The sequence below is a fragment of the Choloepus didactylus genome, chromosome 5, assembly GCF_015220235.1.
Source record: "Choloepus didactylus isolate mChoDid1 chromosome 5, mChoDid1.pri, whole genome shotgun sequence".
Lineage (NCBI taxonomy): Eukaryota > Metazoa > Chordata > Mammalia > Pilosa > Megalonychidae > Choloepus > Choloepus didactylus.
In genome coordinates this window covers 89734176-89750053 of record NC_051311.1, presented here as the reverse complement: position 1 = coordinate 89750053, position 15878 = coordinate 89734176, and the positions used below count along the sequence as shown (strand labels likewise).

The 15878-nt window shown below is 35.5% G+C and overlaps 1 protein-coding gene across 5 annotated transcripts in view; it reads right to left on the bottom strand.

Annotated features, from left to right (window-relative positions):
• Nucleotides 1-2191: 2191 nt before the first annotated feature.
• Nucleotides 2192-15878, bottom strand: part of PUS7 (pseudouridine synthase 7) — a 66833-nt gene continuing 53146 nt past the window's right edge. For all 5 annotated transcript variants that reach the window (XM_037836441.1, XM_037836443.1, XM_037836442.1 and 2 more), the window contains 7 exons: nucleotides 11616-11677; nucleotides 10588-10748; nucleotides 9491-9617; nucleotides 8058-8159; nucleotides 4949-5078; nucleotides 3909-4000; nucleotides 2192-3277 (listed from right to left, as the gene is read on the bottom strand). In XM_037836441.1, the coding sequence (XP_037692369.1) occupies nucleotides 3141-3277; nucleotides 3909-4000; nucleotides 4949-5078; nucleotides 8058-8159; nucleotides 9491-9617; nucleotides 10588-10748; nucleotides 11616-11677 (811 nt within the window). In that variant the 3' untranslated portion in view covers nucleotides 2192-3140. The remainder of the gene's footprint in view (nucleotides 3278-3908; nucleotides 4001-4948; nucleotides 5079-8057; nucleotides 8160-9490; nucleotides 9618-10587; nucleotides 10749-11615; nucleotides 11678-15878) is intronic.

The window sequence follows — 15878 nt, the reverse complement described above, 5'->3', positions numbered from 1 at the left end:
ACATTCTGCAGTTTAACAAGAATGCCAAGTGATTCCTATGCACAATAAAATTTGGGAAGCACTGAGCAGGGGTCTTATGTGGAGCCCCTCCCTAAAATTATATGAAAAGTTTGTATGTATATGTGTTTTCTGTGTATATATGAATATGTGTGTATCTCCCTTTTCTTCCCCAGAGGACAAAGTCCATACTTTTCCCGATTTTCCAAGGACTTCATGTTCCAAAAAGAGAAGTTCTATCCTAGATTAATGTAGTCTCAGAAAGTGGGACACCAGATTTCACTGTAACAAGGAAAGCCTTAAAGTTATTCCTTGTTAGGCAAAGGCTCACACTTTCCAGTTTTTGCCAGTATGAGCCAGGTACCATTTTGCTATGTGAGCAAACTCTTTCCAATTTATGAACCTGGCCATTTTCAGCTTTGTAGTTCTTCCATTGTACTTTCACTTCTTCATGTCTGTCACCAAAATTAACTACATGCTACACTCTGCTAGCCTATTGATTTTTGTTTCAAAATGCCACATATACATGCATCAGCACAGACTGGTAGTTATTTTTGTATGATATAATGTACATACCCAAACTCATCATTTTTTAGTGCAAAACTGACCACAAAATGCATTCCAGTACAAAGGCAGATTTGTGCTAATTTGTACCGACTGGAGCAACTGGTTGAAGTTGCAAGTGCTGATGTGCTACTGCAGCTGCACCCAATTTTTGGTTGATTCAGGAATCAGCAGGAATTTTATTTTTATTAGTCTAGCTATTATCTACAACATGAAACCATGAATAAAAATATTTGATAGTACCAGCTTGACTCTTTAGCTTACCTTTCCAATGGTAAATAATACTACTGGCTTTACAAATAATGAGAAAGAACGATCCTTTATTATTTCTTTTAGGTAAAATTTTAGGAGACAATACTTTTATTTTGAGAATGAGGTTGTTTTCAGACTCTGTAAATTTGTCTGTGAGGAACTTCCCACCTTTGTTAACAACAACAAAAATGTACTGACTTCCATGCTAAAGGAATTGATTGATTCCAAATTGACGAAGTCCCTAGTAATGTTAAATGGCATGTCCCCAAGTCTCAAAAGAGCTCTAAGAATATGTCCCCAATCATTATTTTCCCCTGCTGTTTAAGAAGAGACCTACACAAACTGATAGTTGGCCAATGCAGCAAGGAAAATTAACTCTTCATATAGAGTCACTTGCATTTCTAAGGTGAAGAAAACGTAAGTTTTGCATCGCTTCTGGTTTGTTTTCAATGTAAATTTTTAAATGCAAACTACCAAATGCACTTATAATAGGCAGGCTTAGGTCCCCTTAATAAGTACTTTTTTCACTCATTAGTCTGATGAAGGAGTGTAACTTCCTATTAGTGGGAAGTAGACAGACAGACCATTATACATTTAATACATTTGGCTTTTGGAAACCAGCCAGCTAAAAGGATGACTTACCACGATATTTTTAATCCTTTTTCGACCTCAGCAGTGTGGTGGATGTCATTAAATTAAAAGGGCTGAACCAATTTTATGGTATTTGTCATGGCAGCCAGGAAACCAAGACAGTTTTGGTACCGGAAGTGGGATGCTGCTATCACAAGTACCTAAAAATGTGGAAATGGCTTTCGATTTGGGAAATGGGTAGAAGCTGAAAGTTTGCTGGAACCCAGAAGAGAAAGGAAAAGACATTGTCATGTGACATGGAATGCCAAGAAACCCAAGGATTGTTTGAAGCCAGCACCAGGACACCACAGTCTTTAGACAGAAGGCATCATCTTGCTGACCCCTAGATTTTGGACTTCTCTGAGCCTCAAAACCATGAGACAATAAACTCTTGTTGTTTAAGCCACAAAAAAAAAAAAAAAATTAAAAGGGCTGAAGTAAAGCTCTTAGTCTTGTTTCCACTGCCTGATACACGACAAATGTCATTCACTCTCCCACTGGGTGGGAAAGCACACTGGAAGGTAAGCAAGTGATGCTACTATAAGGATAACCCTGAATTCAGTCTTACACAGTACATTATTCATAAAATGTGACACTCTATTATTCTCATATCTCACACCTTTGTGTCTCAACACCATTGGTGAGAATCCCTCATTCACTTTTGTCCCCTGCCTTTAGTTAGGGCCAAGATTCTCATTTGCACTCAGTTTTAGATATTTATTTGATTTATTAATATAACCAACAGAAAGGAATTTTTAAAAATATTTATTATATCTGGTCCTAGAAATGACAGAAAATAAAAACTGATATAATTACGTCACATAACTTTAGAAAGGTGCATTCATCCTTTCACATCAGAGTTGTATGCAATGCCAGAAATGGAAATCCCAAAGCTGTTGGTGACAAAGCTGACAGGAGTCCTCATAAATTTTTAAGGTTTTTTTTTCTTTTGGACAAATATGAGTCCAGTGGAAAGAGTCCCGAACATAATAAAAGGCACCTAGAGTAAAAATTAGACTTAATTAATTAAAATAGTGGCACATGTTTACATCAAGAAAAAAGTCCTGTTCATGCAATGCTCCTGGCAAGGCAATGATGATGTAAATGTAAAAGCTCTTACAACTAAAACATCTCTAAACACTTACCAGAACCTTGTATGTGCTCTGGATAATCACAATCCTTCCTGTGTTTATAAACCTGTAGGTATTTTATTATCATTTGTATAAGCATGAATGCTGTATTTATTTTTATATGCAGGGGCTCTCAAATTATGTATCCAGTCAAGATTTGTTTTTTTGCATCTGTGTCTCAAATGCACTGTCGTGTACTCCATAGACCTGTTAAAAATTCCTATTGTCTTTCAAGAATGTATCAAACACCTAAAACTGCTACTTTAAACCAAAATCCTTTTTCATTACGACAAAGGCAGTAAAGCTGACATTTTACTATGTTAAGCACCTAAAATATATTTTGACCAATTTTATATTCTCTGAACTAGAGTGAGGAGTCCTCAGGACTTGTGTATGTGTATAAAAATTGCAAATTACTGATTTATGCTAATAAAAACTTGAAAAAATACAAATAATCTTTGACTATAAAGATTCAAAATCCACATATGGGTAGGTTCTAAGAGAAAAATTAACAGGAAGCCAGTAAGCAAACACTAGTCTGCATTTTCTCATCTGTGGACAAGGTACTTAGCGGAGCCAGGTTGTGTTCAGCTGGGACTGGTTCTTGATGCTGGTGTCCATTTTTAGTACTTCTCGAATGGCCATGGTAGCATAGGTAGAAGGAGGAAGAGAAAAATCCATCTTCAGAGCCCGGTATTTGCCTTCTGCCAGGCAAGAAAAGAACAGAAAGAAAACTAAGGCAACTAAGATAGACTAGGGAGGCGCATAAAATCTCTATACAAATACAAAGAACTGTCTCACAGGCTTCCACTTCCCAGGGGACCTGCTGCTTCTTCCCATCGGGAAGTCAGAGATCTGTGAGTGTGTGACCCAGGTCAGTGTCTGCGGTAATTCTACCTGGGCATCTTCATAAACAGGGCAGACCACAGAAGAACTCAAGAAAAATGTATGCAAAATAAATTTTTAAAAAATTGGGGCACAGGGGAGAACAGGAAAAGGAATGGAAACAAGAATTTGACAATGAGACTGCAAATTCAATTTGTTAGACTCTTCCTGGATTTTCACTCACCCTCCTTCACTCTCTGTGGGGATGGGGAAGAAAGATTCAGTCACCCAATATCACATTCGTCTATAATTTATTCTCAGTGGATTTACTGGTTTAGTCACCGACCTACAGCTGTTAACATGAAACTGAGGGGGCAAAAGGCAAAATAGAAACCCAGGAGTGGGTAGGTGGTGGTAGAGATGCTAAGAGCAATTTCTGTTTCTAATTTATGTTTTTGTATGAGAAAACATCTCAAAGTTGACACAAAGCCGATGACTGAGTAAACTGACCAGAAGCAAAAACTGGTGGTGGTTTCCCTTCTAGGTTGTCCACATCTGTGTTGAAAAGTGGAATTTTAGGATCATCATATTCAACGACTTCCCTTTAAAACACATATAAACAAAGAGTTTTAGTTTGAAAGTGAACTTTCATAAAATGCACTTTACTTGGCACTATCTATTACTTAGCAAGACAAATACATTGTCTATTGAAAATAATTATAGGTAGGACTACTTAACAGCAGAACAGGGCCAGATTTTATTTATAATTATTGCCTTTGTATTATTATATAGCAAGATGAAAGACAATGGCAATCCTGGAAATTCTTTTAATGTGAAGTTGATAAGTAGTAAACTTCACTTTGGTCAGATGTGATAAAATTAATCATGGTATTTACAATTTCTCCAGAGCACTTATCTTGTTACTATAGTGTCCTTACTGCTCTCTGGGGTGGGGAAGGCAAAGTCCAACTTTGCTAACCTCTTGCCCATAATTCAGAAATAGGGCGGGGGGGCAGGGGTAGGGGAAAGGGAGAGAGAAACACACACAATTTCTGACAATTAGCAACCAGTTCAGGATTTAATTTTTTAAATTATTAAGCAAAGTTTTCGACAATACTAGGTGTAAAGTATTTTTAAATGGATTAATACATCTTTTTCTCTCTAGAGACACGATAGTAAAACAATCAGATTAGTGTTTGGAACTCCCAGCTAACTGTGATTAAGATAACCTGTTCACATATAGCTCCGTAAGCAAACCAGTTTTTACAAACAGGAAAAAGGTTCATTTTTTACACATTTCTTCAATTATGTAATAATGTTAATAAAATGAGAACTAAAAATCACTTTCACTATTTGTTTGCATTCAAAACAATTTCATCTATTTCTTGATGATCTGAAAAACACCAAGGAGTAGTAGTGAAATAACAGTAATGACAGCAACGGTAACTAACACTATGTGCCAGTTTCTAGACATTGAAAAATACGTATGTAAAGCAGAAACTTAAAACCCACAATAACTCAATTCTAATTTATTCCAAACTATTACTCACCAGCTGACATTCTGAGGACGAATAATGATCTTTCTGTAGGCCCCTGATAAGGAATAATCTCGAATTTTGTGTCTCATGTTGTCAATGTCAAGATTGTCTGCTGTGAGCATTTCCCTGTAGGATTCACTAACTAAAATAAAATATATAAAGTTAGTTGGAATGCAGCATGTCAGAATTTACCTGGAATTATACTACAAACCCAGTGACATATAAATTCAGTTAGATCACCCTAACATAATTAGTTACCCTAATTTATAATCCCGAAGTCTGTTCTCCGGAATCAAAATTTAGTGACTTTGTAACTAGAACTAGAGGATATCTCCAACTTAGGTTTGGCCAACTTGTAAGCTGGCTGTTTGCAATCAGTCACAGTACCCGTGGCATAAATTCTCCAAGCCGTCTACAAAGGGCCATTTTATCTGAAGTTGCTGAACTATACGTTACATGTGCTTAGAATTGGAAGACCATATACAGATGCTACAAACTCTTTCTGAAAGACAGGCACAAATAAACATAAACATAAGAAACCTTGGAAAACCATCTGGTTCACCCTTGCATCTGATGCAGAAATCTTTTTATAACACCCAAAAGAGGCAGTCATTTAGCCTCTGCTTGAACATTGCCTTTACGGGGAACTTACTTCTTTGTGAGGCAGGCAAGTACTAGAAAATTCCTTCTGTATCAAGCTGAAATTTGTCTTCTTGTAACTTCTGTTAGTTGCTGTGAAACAAGCAGATTAATCCTGCCCTCTTCCCTATTGATTAATAAGTATCTACTTAAGCCATATCTTCTCTAGGCCAAACTGATTCTCTCAACTATCCCTCTTTTGACATTTCTATATTCCTCACCAGACCCCTTATCCACCTCAAGGTAACAGGCTTGTGTTCAGCAGTAACTGCAGATACTTCTCATAGAAACTACTATCAAACTGCATCTTTTAGCTCTTTGTGCATAAATATAAGAATTTACATGTAACCCTATTTTAAATATCTTCTGCAGTGCTTTCTAATTACTTATTTTTCATATTGATTAACAATTTATTTTGCACAACTCACAAATATGATAAGATTTATTTATTCAAGTTGTTCATAAAAAATGATGGACAAAATAGGGTTAAGGAAAGACTCCTTCACCACACACTACAATGATGACAGGAATCCCTAAATTGACCACTGTAGGATACCAGGTACACATGTTTTATATTCACAAGATTGAACTAGCACCCATCTGGTGTACAGCTTCCTATCTTGTCTATAAGGTTTTCATGAATGGCCCTGTCAAAGGCCTGGATGAATTTATGTTCTAGTGGCTGACAGCCAGAGTGCCTGATCCTGAGTTCTTTCTCTTTCTTGGAAAGAGGTGAAGCCTGGCTTTTAACATCTTAGTGCCTTCCTTCTCACTAATTCCTGGCACTGCTCTCCTGGGATCCTAGCTGCATCACCCCTCCCAGAGCAGGGAGACCATCCTGCTTCCCCTAGAAGTTTTAAAGCTCCATTATCCATCTTTCTTATTTATTCTTTCCTCCTCCCCTCAACTCCTTTTCCCTCAGTGAAGTCAACCTCATATTAAGTATTAAGAGTACAGCAACTTACTATTCAACCCTTTCAGAGGTATTTGCATTATCATAGGAGGATGTTAATCCTAATTATTCTCTAATTAATAAAATTTCAAGGAATATAAATAATGATAAAGAAAATAATTCATGCCTCTTGAGAGGAAAGACATTTTAACAGGGCAGATGACTGGCTGACCAGCACTGGCTAGGAGGAAACTTCCAGGGTCAGTACCAGGTCAGTCCCACTGGTCACAGCTGCTTTCTTTTTCTAATTCCTGAATCCATGAACAATAAAAGCTCCAACTTTTTTCTCACAACGACATATACGAAGGTAATAGAAGTAATTCTTCAATGTCTCCAAGGAATGGGAAATAAGGTTAGAGAATTTTATTACTTGATAAACTTCTATACTCCTTGACTTTTTTTTTTTTTTTTTTTTTTTTTACAAACGCTTTAATTTCTTTTGGGTAAATGCTTAGGAGGGAATGGCTGGATTCTATGGTAGATACATGTTTACTTTTTTTTAATTAAATTCAGTTTTAATGAAATACATTCACACACCATACAATCATCCATGATATACAATCCACTGTCCACAGTATGATAACATAGTTATGCATTCGTCACCACAATCTATCTCTGAACATTTTCCTTACATCAGAAAGAACCAGAACAAGAATAAAAAATAAAAGTGAAAAAAAAAACACCCAAATCATCCCCCCCATCCCACCCCATTTGTCCTTTAGTTTTTATCCCCATTCCTCCACTCATCCATACACTAGATAAAGGGGGTGTGATCCACAAGGTCTTCACAATCACACTGTTACCCCTTGTAATCTACATTATTGTATAATTGTCTTCAGGAGTCCAGACTGCTAGGTTGGTATACTCCTTAACTTTTTAAACACCATGAATGCATATATTTTTTTTTTAAAGGTTAAAAAAAAACAAAACGTAGAATTGCCTATCTACTTTCTCAATGACTATTTTGAAACCCTTCCCATTGACAAAAACTAAATGAAGAATGGGGTGGGATGGATGGGGGGGGGTGGAATGATTTGGGTGTTCTTTTTTACTTTTATTTTTTATTCTTATTTTCATTCTTTTGGAGTGATGAAGATGTTCAAGGGTTGATTGTGGTGATGAATGCACAACTATGTGATGGAACTGTGAACAGCCATGGATAATTGTATGGTCTGTGAATACATCTCAATAAAACTGAATTTAAAAAAAACCTTCCTATCATTAATATTTATAAGTGAATTTCAGAAACTGAAGTAATACCAACAACAGTAATAATAATACTACCACTATCATCTCCACCATCTACGTTCTCAATTTAAATTATCCTTCTGAATCCATTCTTTTTTGGGAGACTTTTATAAATAACCATGGTTTGTATGTGTTTGAAATCTAAATATTTTTTCAAGGCTGACAGAAGTCTAATTAAGTTTCATTTAAAGTACCGATTTTTTTCCCCTCTCCAGTTTTGGCTGCCAGTAGTTTAATTATGTTAGACTTTGTTTAACTATTTTCCCCACACAGGGAACTTACTTTTATGCTTTGGGTAGATGACATCGAAACCAGGCAAGGGCATTACCACATCATGGATGGAGTAATTATGAATATCTTCTTCCTCAATATGGGTGGCAGTGGCTGCAAATTCACAAGTGGACAATAAATTAAAGAAACAGGCAATATTTTCTAGAGCTCAGTTTTCTAAAATTAAATACATATAAATAAATTGGAAATGCAAGGTGGCACAGGTTCAGTGGCCTTGAAAGCTTAAAGAAATTAAGTTGGAATAAAGGCCTGTCTGTCTGTTCTTCCCCATTCTAGAAATAAACACTGAGAATTTAGAAAAAAGTAGTTCTAATGAAATTAAAAACAGCTGCATCCTCATTTTTTGGGAACCCATGCATTTTAAAATCAGCTCCCTTTTCCTTCCTAAACAATGCTACAAAATACTATTTGGAAGGCCATCACAAATGAATCAATTTTGCTAAAAGAATACACAATTTTAAAAACCAGTCTGTAGAGAACGGAATGTGGTGACAACACTGGACACTCAAAGATACTGTATGTGATGAACACTGGATGAGGAAAATAAATTTAATTTATGAGCAAATTAAAAACTTCAGTGGTTGTGGTGAGGAATGCACAACCATGTGATGATCCTGTGAACCACTGATTGTACAGTTGGATTGATTGTATGATATGTGAATATATCTCAATAAAACTGCTAGGGAAGACAAAACTTAGTGGATTTATGGGGACTACCTACAAATGAGCAGGGCATGTGTTCAGTTAACAGAGGGGCAGCCGGGCACGTCAGAAGATGGACTTTGGAAGCAGGCAAATAACTGTGAATCCAGCCTTTTCTTTCCTTTTTTAATTTTTAACCAGCTGTGGAATCTTGTGCAAATTACTGAATCTCATCTGAAAAATGGAGCTAATACTTACTCTGTAGTAATACTGTGAGCTTTAAACTAGAAGACATAGGTAACAAGCTTAGCACAATGCCCCTCACACAGTAAGGGCTCAACAGCCGAAGGAATGATTCACACTCTGCTCTGAATGCTTCTGGCAATAATAAATGTCCATTGTGCTATGGCCCACATGTAAAGTTAATCAGATATTAACCTGAACAAACTCTTTAAAACTGAACAAGCTGAGAGCCTGACACACATCTAGAAGTGTATAAAATTATTTGCTATACCCAGACCAAGGTTTGGGATTTTAGCCATCATTTAACTCAAATTCTATTTTAGTTACGAAAACTGAGGCCCAGAGGGAGAGTACTCAAACTAGACGTGTACTTTCTCATTAAAGATACAGATAAAAACTGGTCAGTGCAAGTTGACACTGTCCTCCCAGCTCAAATACATCTCTTTCTTAACTAGTAGCCAGGCTGCATTTTAAAGCCACTAGTGACAAATAACTGAATCCTAGTTTGGTTGAATAAAGATGATACTTGGCCTTTTTACCTCCTTTGAGAACAAGGTCCCCTGGAACAGGTTTCAGTCCGTACTCTTCTATTCTCTTGCTCACCATGTTATTCCATACATAACTTTGATAGCTATGAATATACATCAAGCGATTATTTCTTGGTATCTGGAGGGAAGGAAAACAACAGGCAAGAAAATATATAAATATATATTCTGAATTTGAAAGTACTGTACTTTCCAAGATACCTTGTTTAGTGGTGATTCTAATGCAAGAAATTCCTACAAATCTCTCATTTTTCTAATAGCCTACAGAAACAGGTGACTGTTTCGCAGCATAAAATTCTAGAAACGAACTCCTCAGACTAAAGGATGTTAGCAATCAACAGCAGCTGCAGCAATGCCTGTTTTGTATCCATAGCACACAAACTCATTTAAATAAAACAAATGCTATGGAATTTATACCCTGAATCAAAGACATAGGCTTCAAACTCAAGGAATTTACAAATCAATTATACAGCTAACAGTGAATTCCCATAATTCTAAGAAAGGAGAAAACCTAAATGATTTAACTGACAACTAATTTCATACAGTAAGAATCCTACCTTTTTTGTTTTCATTTTTATAACCAAAACTTAAATTTAAGAATTAAACGTTAACCTATTCCAGATTACAGATATCCAAATACTAGTACAGGTTACAACTGCAAAGCTGGTAGCAACTCTTGACCCACCATGCAGAAACCTGACTAAAAGCTCACAGTCCAACCCTCTTAATCAGGCAGTTTACAGTTCTGATGATAGAGAATGATCAAGAAATGACTATACAATGGATTCTGAATTTCTCAAATTCCAAGACACTTAATTTAAATTAAATTTCCATTGTAGATAAGATTTTCCCTCATCAATGGTTTTCTCACACCCCCTTAATGTTAATAACTACTGTCAGCACTGCCTCCCTCCCCCCATCACCAGTCGGGGTGTGAACAAGTGTCACTCAGGTAAAACACCTCTTTCAGATCACCAAAGGAAACTTAGTTATCTTCTGCTCTTTCCAAATTCAGTAAATCAATAAAGATAAAATTTTAAAAAGTTTTAAGCCACCTAGAGCCATAGCCTGACTTCACAAATTGCACTCACTATGCCAAATGCAGAGACTATATTCTTCATTCCATATTTTGAAAGTCCTCGAAGCAGCTGCCCTTCCACACACCTTTTGACAGGTAGTTTTCTGAGGGCAGTGGCTGGGTCTTTGGTCTTAGACCATTCTTCCCTGCATTTAACCAAGTACCCCTTTTCGGCTGGGGAAGAAAAAGCAGTTGTGATTAAACAATTTATCCAACAGACAGACTTCTATAACTTAAAATGTTCATGGAAAACCCAAAATTAGAAAGTGGTATCTTTAATACAAGATCTATGAAGAGCAAACCTGTGAGTAGTGATCAGAAAGTGAAAAGAAAGGAAAGCTAGGAAGTTTACAAAGCTATATGGCTTTGTCAACATGCCACCATCTTGGGATTCAAAGTCAAATATTGCTCATTATCATAGCTGATTCAACATGAGATAAATGCCTGGCAGTCCTCCCTTCTTTCTTTTTTTCTACTGTACTGCCAAATTTAATGAGTTACTTTCCTTAAAATTAGACAATTTTATCTTTTTGTTTGCAAATGAAAAACCCAAAATAATTGTAACTATTTTGACAACACGTAAAGTAGTAAATAAATTCTTCTCCACATAGTATGGTTTTACAAATACTTTCTAGAAAAAAGTTTTAATGAACTCTTTGAATTAAGCCAAGTTTTTATAGTCCGTTACACTTTAGTGAAAAAACTACAAATGAAATCGTTTGGATTCCTATACTTAATCAGATTAAGCAGTACAAGGAGAAAAGGAAATGAATTACAGAGCACTGTATTCATTTAATGAATTAATAAATTAAATATCTAAAGAGCTAAAAAAACAGGATATAAATTAATCTCCAAAATATATACACAGACCATGTGAAAAAATATAAAGAAAAATACTACTTCCCATTTCATTGTAAAAACAATTAAAGAAAATTCTGAAATAACTCTATCCTAATTTGCACATATACTTTTTTCACAGCAATTCCATGAATACCTAGTCATATATTCTATTTTTTTTCTTAACATGTATTTTATTCTCACCTCCAGAACGGGGTTTTAATATTAAGTCCATGACTTCAGTCCAGGAATTTTGTAATATAGCTCTAAAATTAAGCACAGCATTTATTTCACTTAATTTTGCATTAAGATAAAATTTTTTTAACTTTCTATTTTAAAATAATTTCAAAGTTACAGGACAGTTGCAAAAATAATACAAACCCCATACAGAAAGCTTCAACATACCTCCACAAACCCCCAGATACTCAGATTCACCAATTTTAACATTTTGCCACCTTTGGTTGGTTTTCTCTCTCTCTTCACCCTGCCCCCTCACCTGCACATTTGAGAACAGTAGCACCCATCATATTCCTTGAACATATAATACTTCCATGAACATGTTCTACAAACAGGATATTCCCTTAAGCAATCACCTTAAATGCTCAAGAAATCAAGCTCAAGAAATTTAACATTGATACCAAGCTTACATTCTATATTCCAATTTTTTCTTATGTCTCAATAATGTCTTTCTGAGCCTTTTCTCCTCCATTCTTAGATCCCATCCAGTATCATGTATTACATTTAATTATCTTTCCTTTTTTTAAAAATTATATAAATATATATACATGAATCTTTCCATCCCAACTATTCCCAAGTATACCAGTCAGTGTGATAAATAATTCAAAATGTTACAGTACCCTCACCACCATCCATTACTATAATTTTTCCTTTACCCCAAACAGAAATCCTACACTCATTTTACATTAACTCCCCATTGCCCCTACCCCTGGTAACCTGGTCTTTAGCTCTGTTTTGTTCCTTTTCATAACTTCTGTCTATTGACATTCTCCTTGTATTCGTTTTCCTGATTTCCTTTAGTTCTTTGTTTATATTTTCCTTCAGCTCTTTGAGCACATTTAGGATCATTTCTAAAAAGTCTTTGTCAGTTATGTCCCAGGTCTGGTCCTCCTCATTGATGGTTTCTTTGCCTGGCCTATTGCTTCTGTTTCTTTGTATGTTTTGTAATCTTTTGTTGAAATCTGGACATTTTGGTATTTTAATGTGTTTTCACAGAAATTCAGATTCTGAGGCATCTATTCCTTAAGCTTGTATCCATCTAGTATACGACAGAACTTTCTTTGAATGCCAAGAGCTAAAACACACACACACAAAACCCCACACCTTTCCCAGTCTTTATGGATTGACTTGTACAAGTGCTCTCTTTCAGAGCTTTTCCATATAATGAGTTTAGAGAATAGTTTAGGCCTAAATGTAGGGGTCTCCCTGATCCTTCTGTCCATGTGTCTTGTCTTGGGCATGCATGTGTGGCCCTAGGAATTTCCCTCTTTACATCGATACAAATGTCCCCTCTTCCCTAAGAAACAATTTCCTTATGGTCCCATGCACTGCACTACATATATGTCCTACAAACAGCAATCCCTTGCCCTAGGCAGCCAGTGATTGCTCTCCCAGAGCATTCTATATGAGAGCTCAGGGAGCTGCCTTCTACACACAGGGCAAGTTCTGGTACAGTGATACCCTCGGGTATCAGATCAACTGGGCCAGACATACATGTTACCAGTATATGCCGAGGGTTACTCTGCTCCCTCTGGAACTGGGACCAAAGACCTGCACTGGCAGTGCGGCCAGCTTGCACGAAGCTGGTGAGGGGGTGGGGGAGTGGCAAGCCAGGGCGTCCAGGAGAGCCTACTGCTTTTAAGTGGACTTTTTCCTGATTTGGCGCTCGCCCTGTTACTGCAATCCTTTATCTGTTTTCCGGAGCTTTGAAAAAGATGTTTCTGCGAGTTCCTGCTGGTTGTTCAAAGCTTCTGTTGGGGTATGAATCCCTCAAATATCTCACTCTGCCATCTTTATTGGAGAATGTGAGATAAATGTTATATGCCCAAATCTTTTGTAGAGTCAACAAATCATTTATATTTATATTTATATTTCTTATTAAGCTTCATAGTAAGCATAAAAGCTAATATAATAATATAGATTTCAAATGTAAATGCAAACAGAATTTAAAAGAGAGAAGACAATTAAGTACATATAATAATGTACACCCATAACATTTTGTATCATTTCCATTTTAAAATGCTATAATAGTATAAATACCAATCTGTCATGCTCTAAGTCATTATACATGGCATTACTTGCATAAATCAAAGTTTTATCTTTATGTGCCAAAACTTGTTTGAACTTTTCCCCTATGTTGAATATTTTCCTACTTAGGCAAACAGAATAAATACAATTTATCCTCTGTGATTCTTGCCAAAATGAAAATATCTGTATTTTTGATTATAAAAGTGATACATGCTTGTTAAAAATTAAATACATAAGTAGAGAAAGGTTACCTGTTATCCAACCTCTATGCAAGTAAACATTGTTAACACTTTAAAGTATATTTTTTGAGACTTTGACACTTCTACAGGTGTATGTAATTTCCCCTTTAATTTTTATTATACTATCTTTTGCCATATAGCAATTTATATTTTGTGTATCATGCATGAAAATATTTCCTTTAAGATTTCTAGACTTAGTGTCATGCTTAGAAAGGCATTCCCTACCATAAGTATATAAAGATTAGTTTTTCTTTTCTTCTAGCTAATTATGGTTTTTATCTTTCCCATGTAAAAGAGCTAATCAATACAGGGCATTTTTTAATATCTTGTGAGATAGGGAACTCTTTCTCCCTCCTAAACAGCCAATTATCTCACATTTATTCTAAAATAATACATACCTTTCTCATGGATTCTTAAATGTCACCTTTATTATATATGGTTTGGGCTAATGTGACACAATAACTGGATTCCAAAGAAATCTTTTATTATAAAAAGTTAAAAAAACCTGCTTCCAAAAAAGGTACGTCAATTAAAAAAAAAAGAGCCATGAGTTAAGAGTTTCAATTTCAAGAGTACAGGCCCCTCATTTCCCATCACTTCTCATTAGTAAGGTGTCCTTTTTAAATTCTTTTATATATATTCTCACAGTTTTGCAACCTATTATGATAAAGTACTAAACCACTCAAAGGGAGAAGGTGCATTGCTCAAACAATGGTAAGCACTTTGGGACCTTGCCATAAATCAACAGCTTTATACTAATTATGGACATGAATTAATCCACATATAAAATCCAATTGAAAATTTAAAAAGACAAGCTGAAGGGGAAATGTCACCCTAAATTTCCATATATATATTTTTAGACTCCATTCTGTTTTACTTATCTAGATGCCTACTAGTGTTAGCAGCATGCTATTTTAGTTACTGTAGCCTTATTCTATATTTTGATATGTTTGAGGATGTTATCCTTCTTTTTCAAAAACTTCTTGGCTATTTTCATGTAATTATTTTTACACATCAAATTTGGAATCAATTATCAAGTTTCTGCCCCCAGATCCTATCAGAATATTCACTGAAATTAAAGAAATTTAAATTCTAATAAAAATGACATCTTCATATTGAGTCTTCCTTTCCAAGAACATGGTATGTCTCAACTCTGACCATCTACTAAAATTTTCTTTTATTTCTTTGAGTAAAGTTCTATAGTTCCACTCAGATAAGACTGAAACATTTTTTAGTCAGTTTATTCTAAGGAATTTTATAATTTTTTTTGAATAGACTTTTTTCCCACATCACATTTTCTTTTTCCTCTCCTTCCTCCCACCTACATTTTCTCTGGCAATATAAAAAGAGACTGATTATTCTGTATCTATCCTGTAATCAACCCCTTTTTCAGCAAAATCTCTTGTTGTTTATGGCAGACAATCACATCATTTACTAATACAGCATCTGTCTCCTCCTTTTCAGTATTTAAAGTATACTAAAACATCCAGGAAAATGCGTAGAAATATCAGTGAAAGCTGACAATCACGTCTTTTTCCTGACTTGAAGCAGATGCCTTTTGAGTTTTATATATGGTATAATGCTTGCTACTGGTAGATGATACTTTAGAAAGTAGTAAAAATGTTTCCTTCTATGTTAGTTTTGTTTATAGGAATGGCTATTATGGTATCTATGGATGAGATCATATGGATTTTCAACTATTAATGTAATGCATTCCATTAACAGATTTTTTACTGTAGGGCATCCTTGCAGAACTAGAAGAAACCGTGCTACATCTGTCTTTAAATATACTGCTGGAGTGATAAATGATCTACCAGAATAGGCCGGTAGCAATAATTCTCAAATAAACGTATACAAACTTGGTACTAGGGAATGGTTTGTCAGGTATCATACACAAAGTCTTCTATGTCCAAAAACCAACTGTATTACATTTAACTATGTAACACAGAACTCACTGAACTAT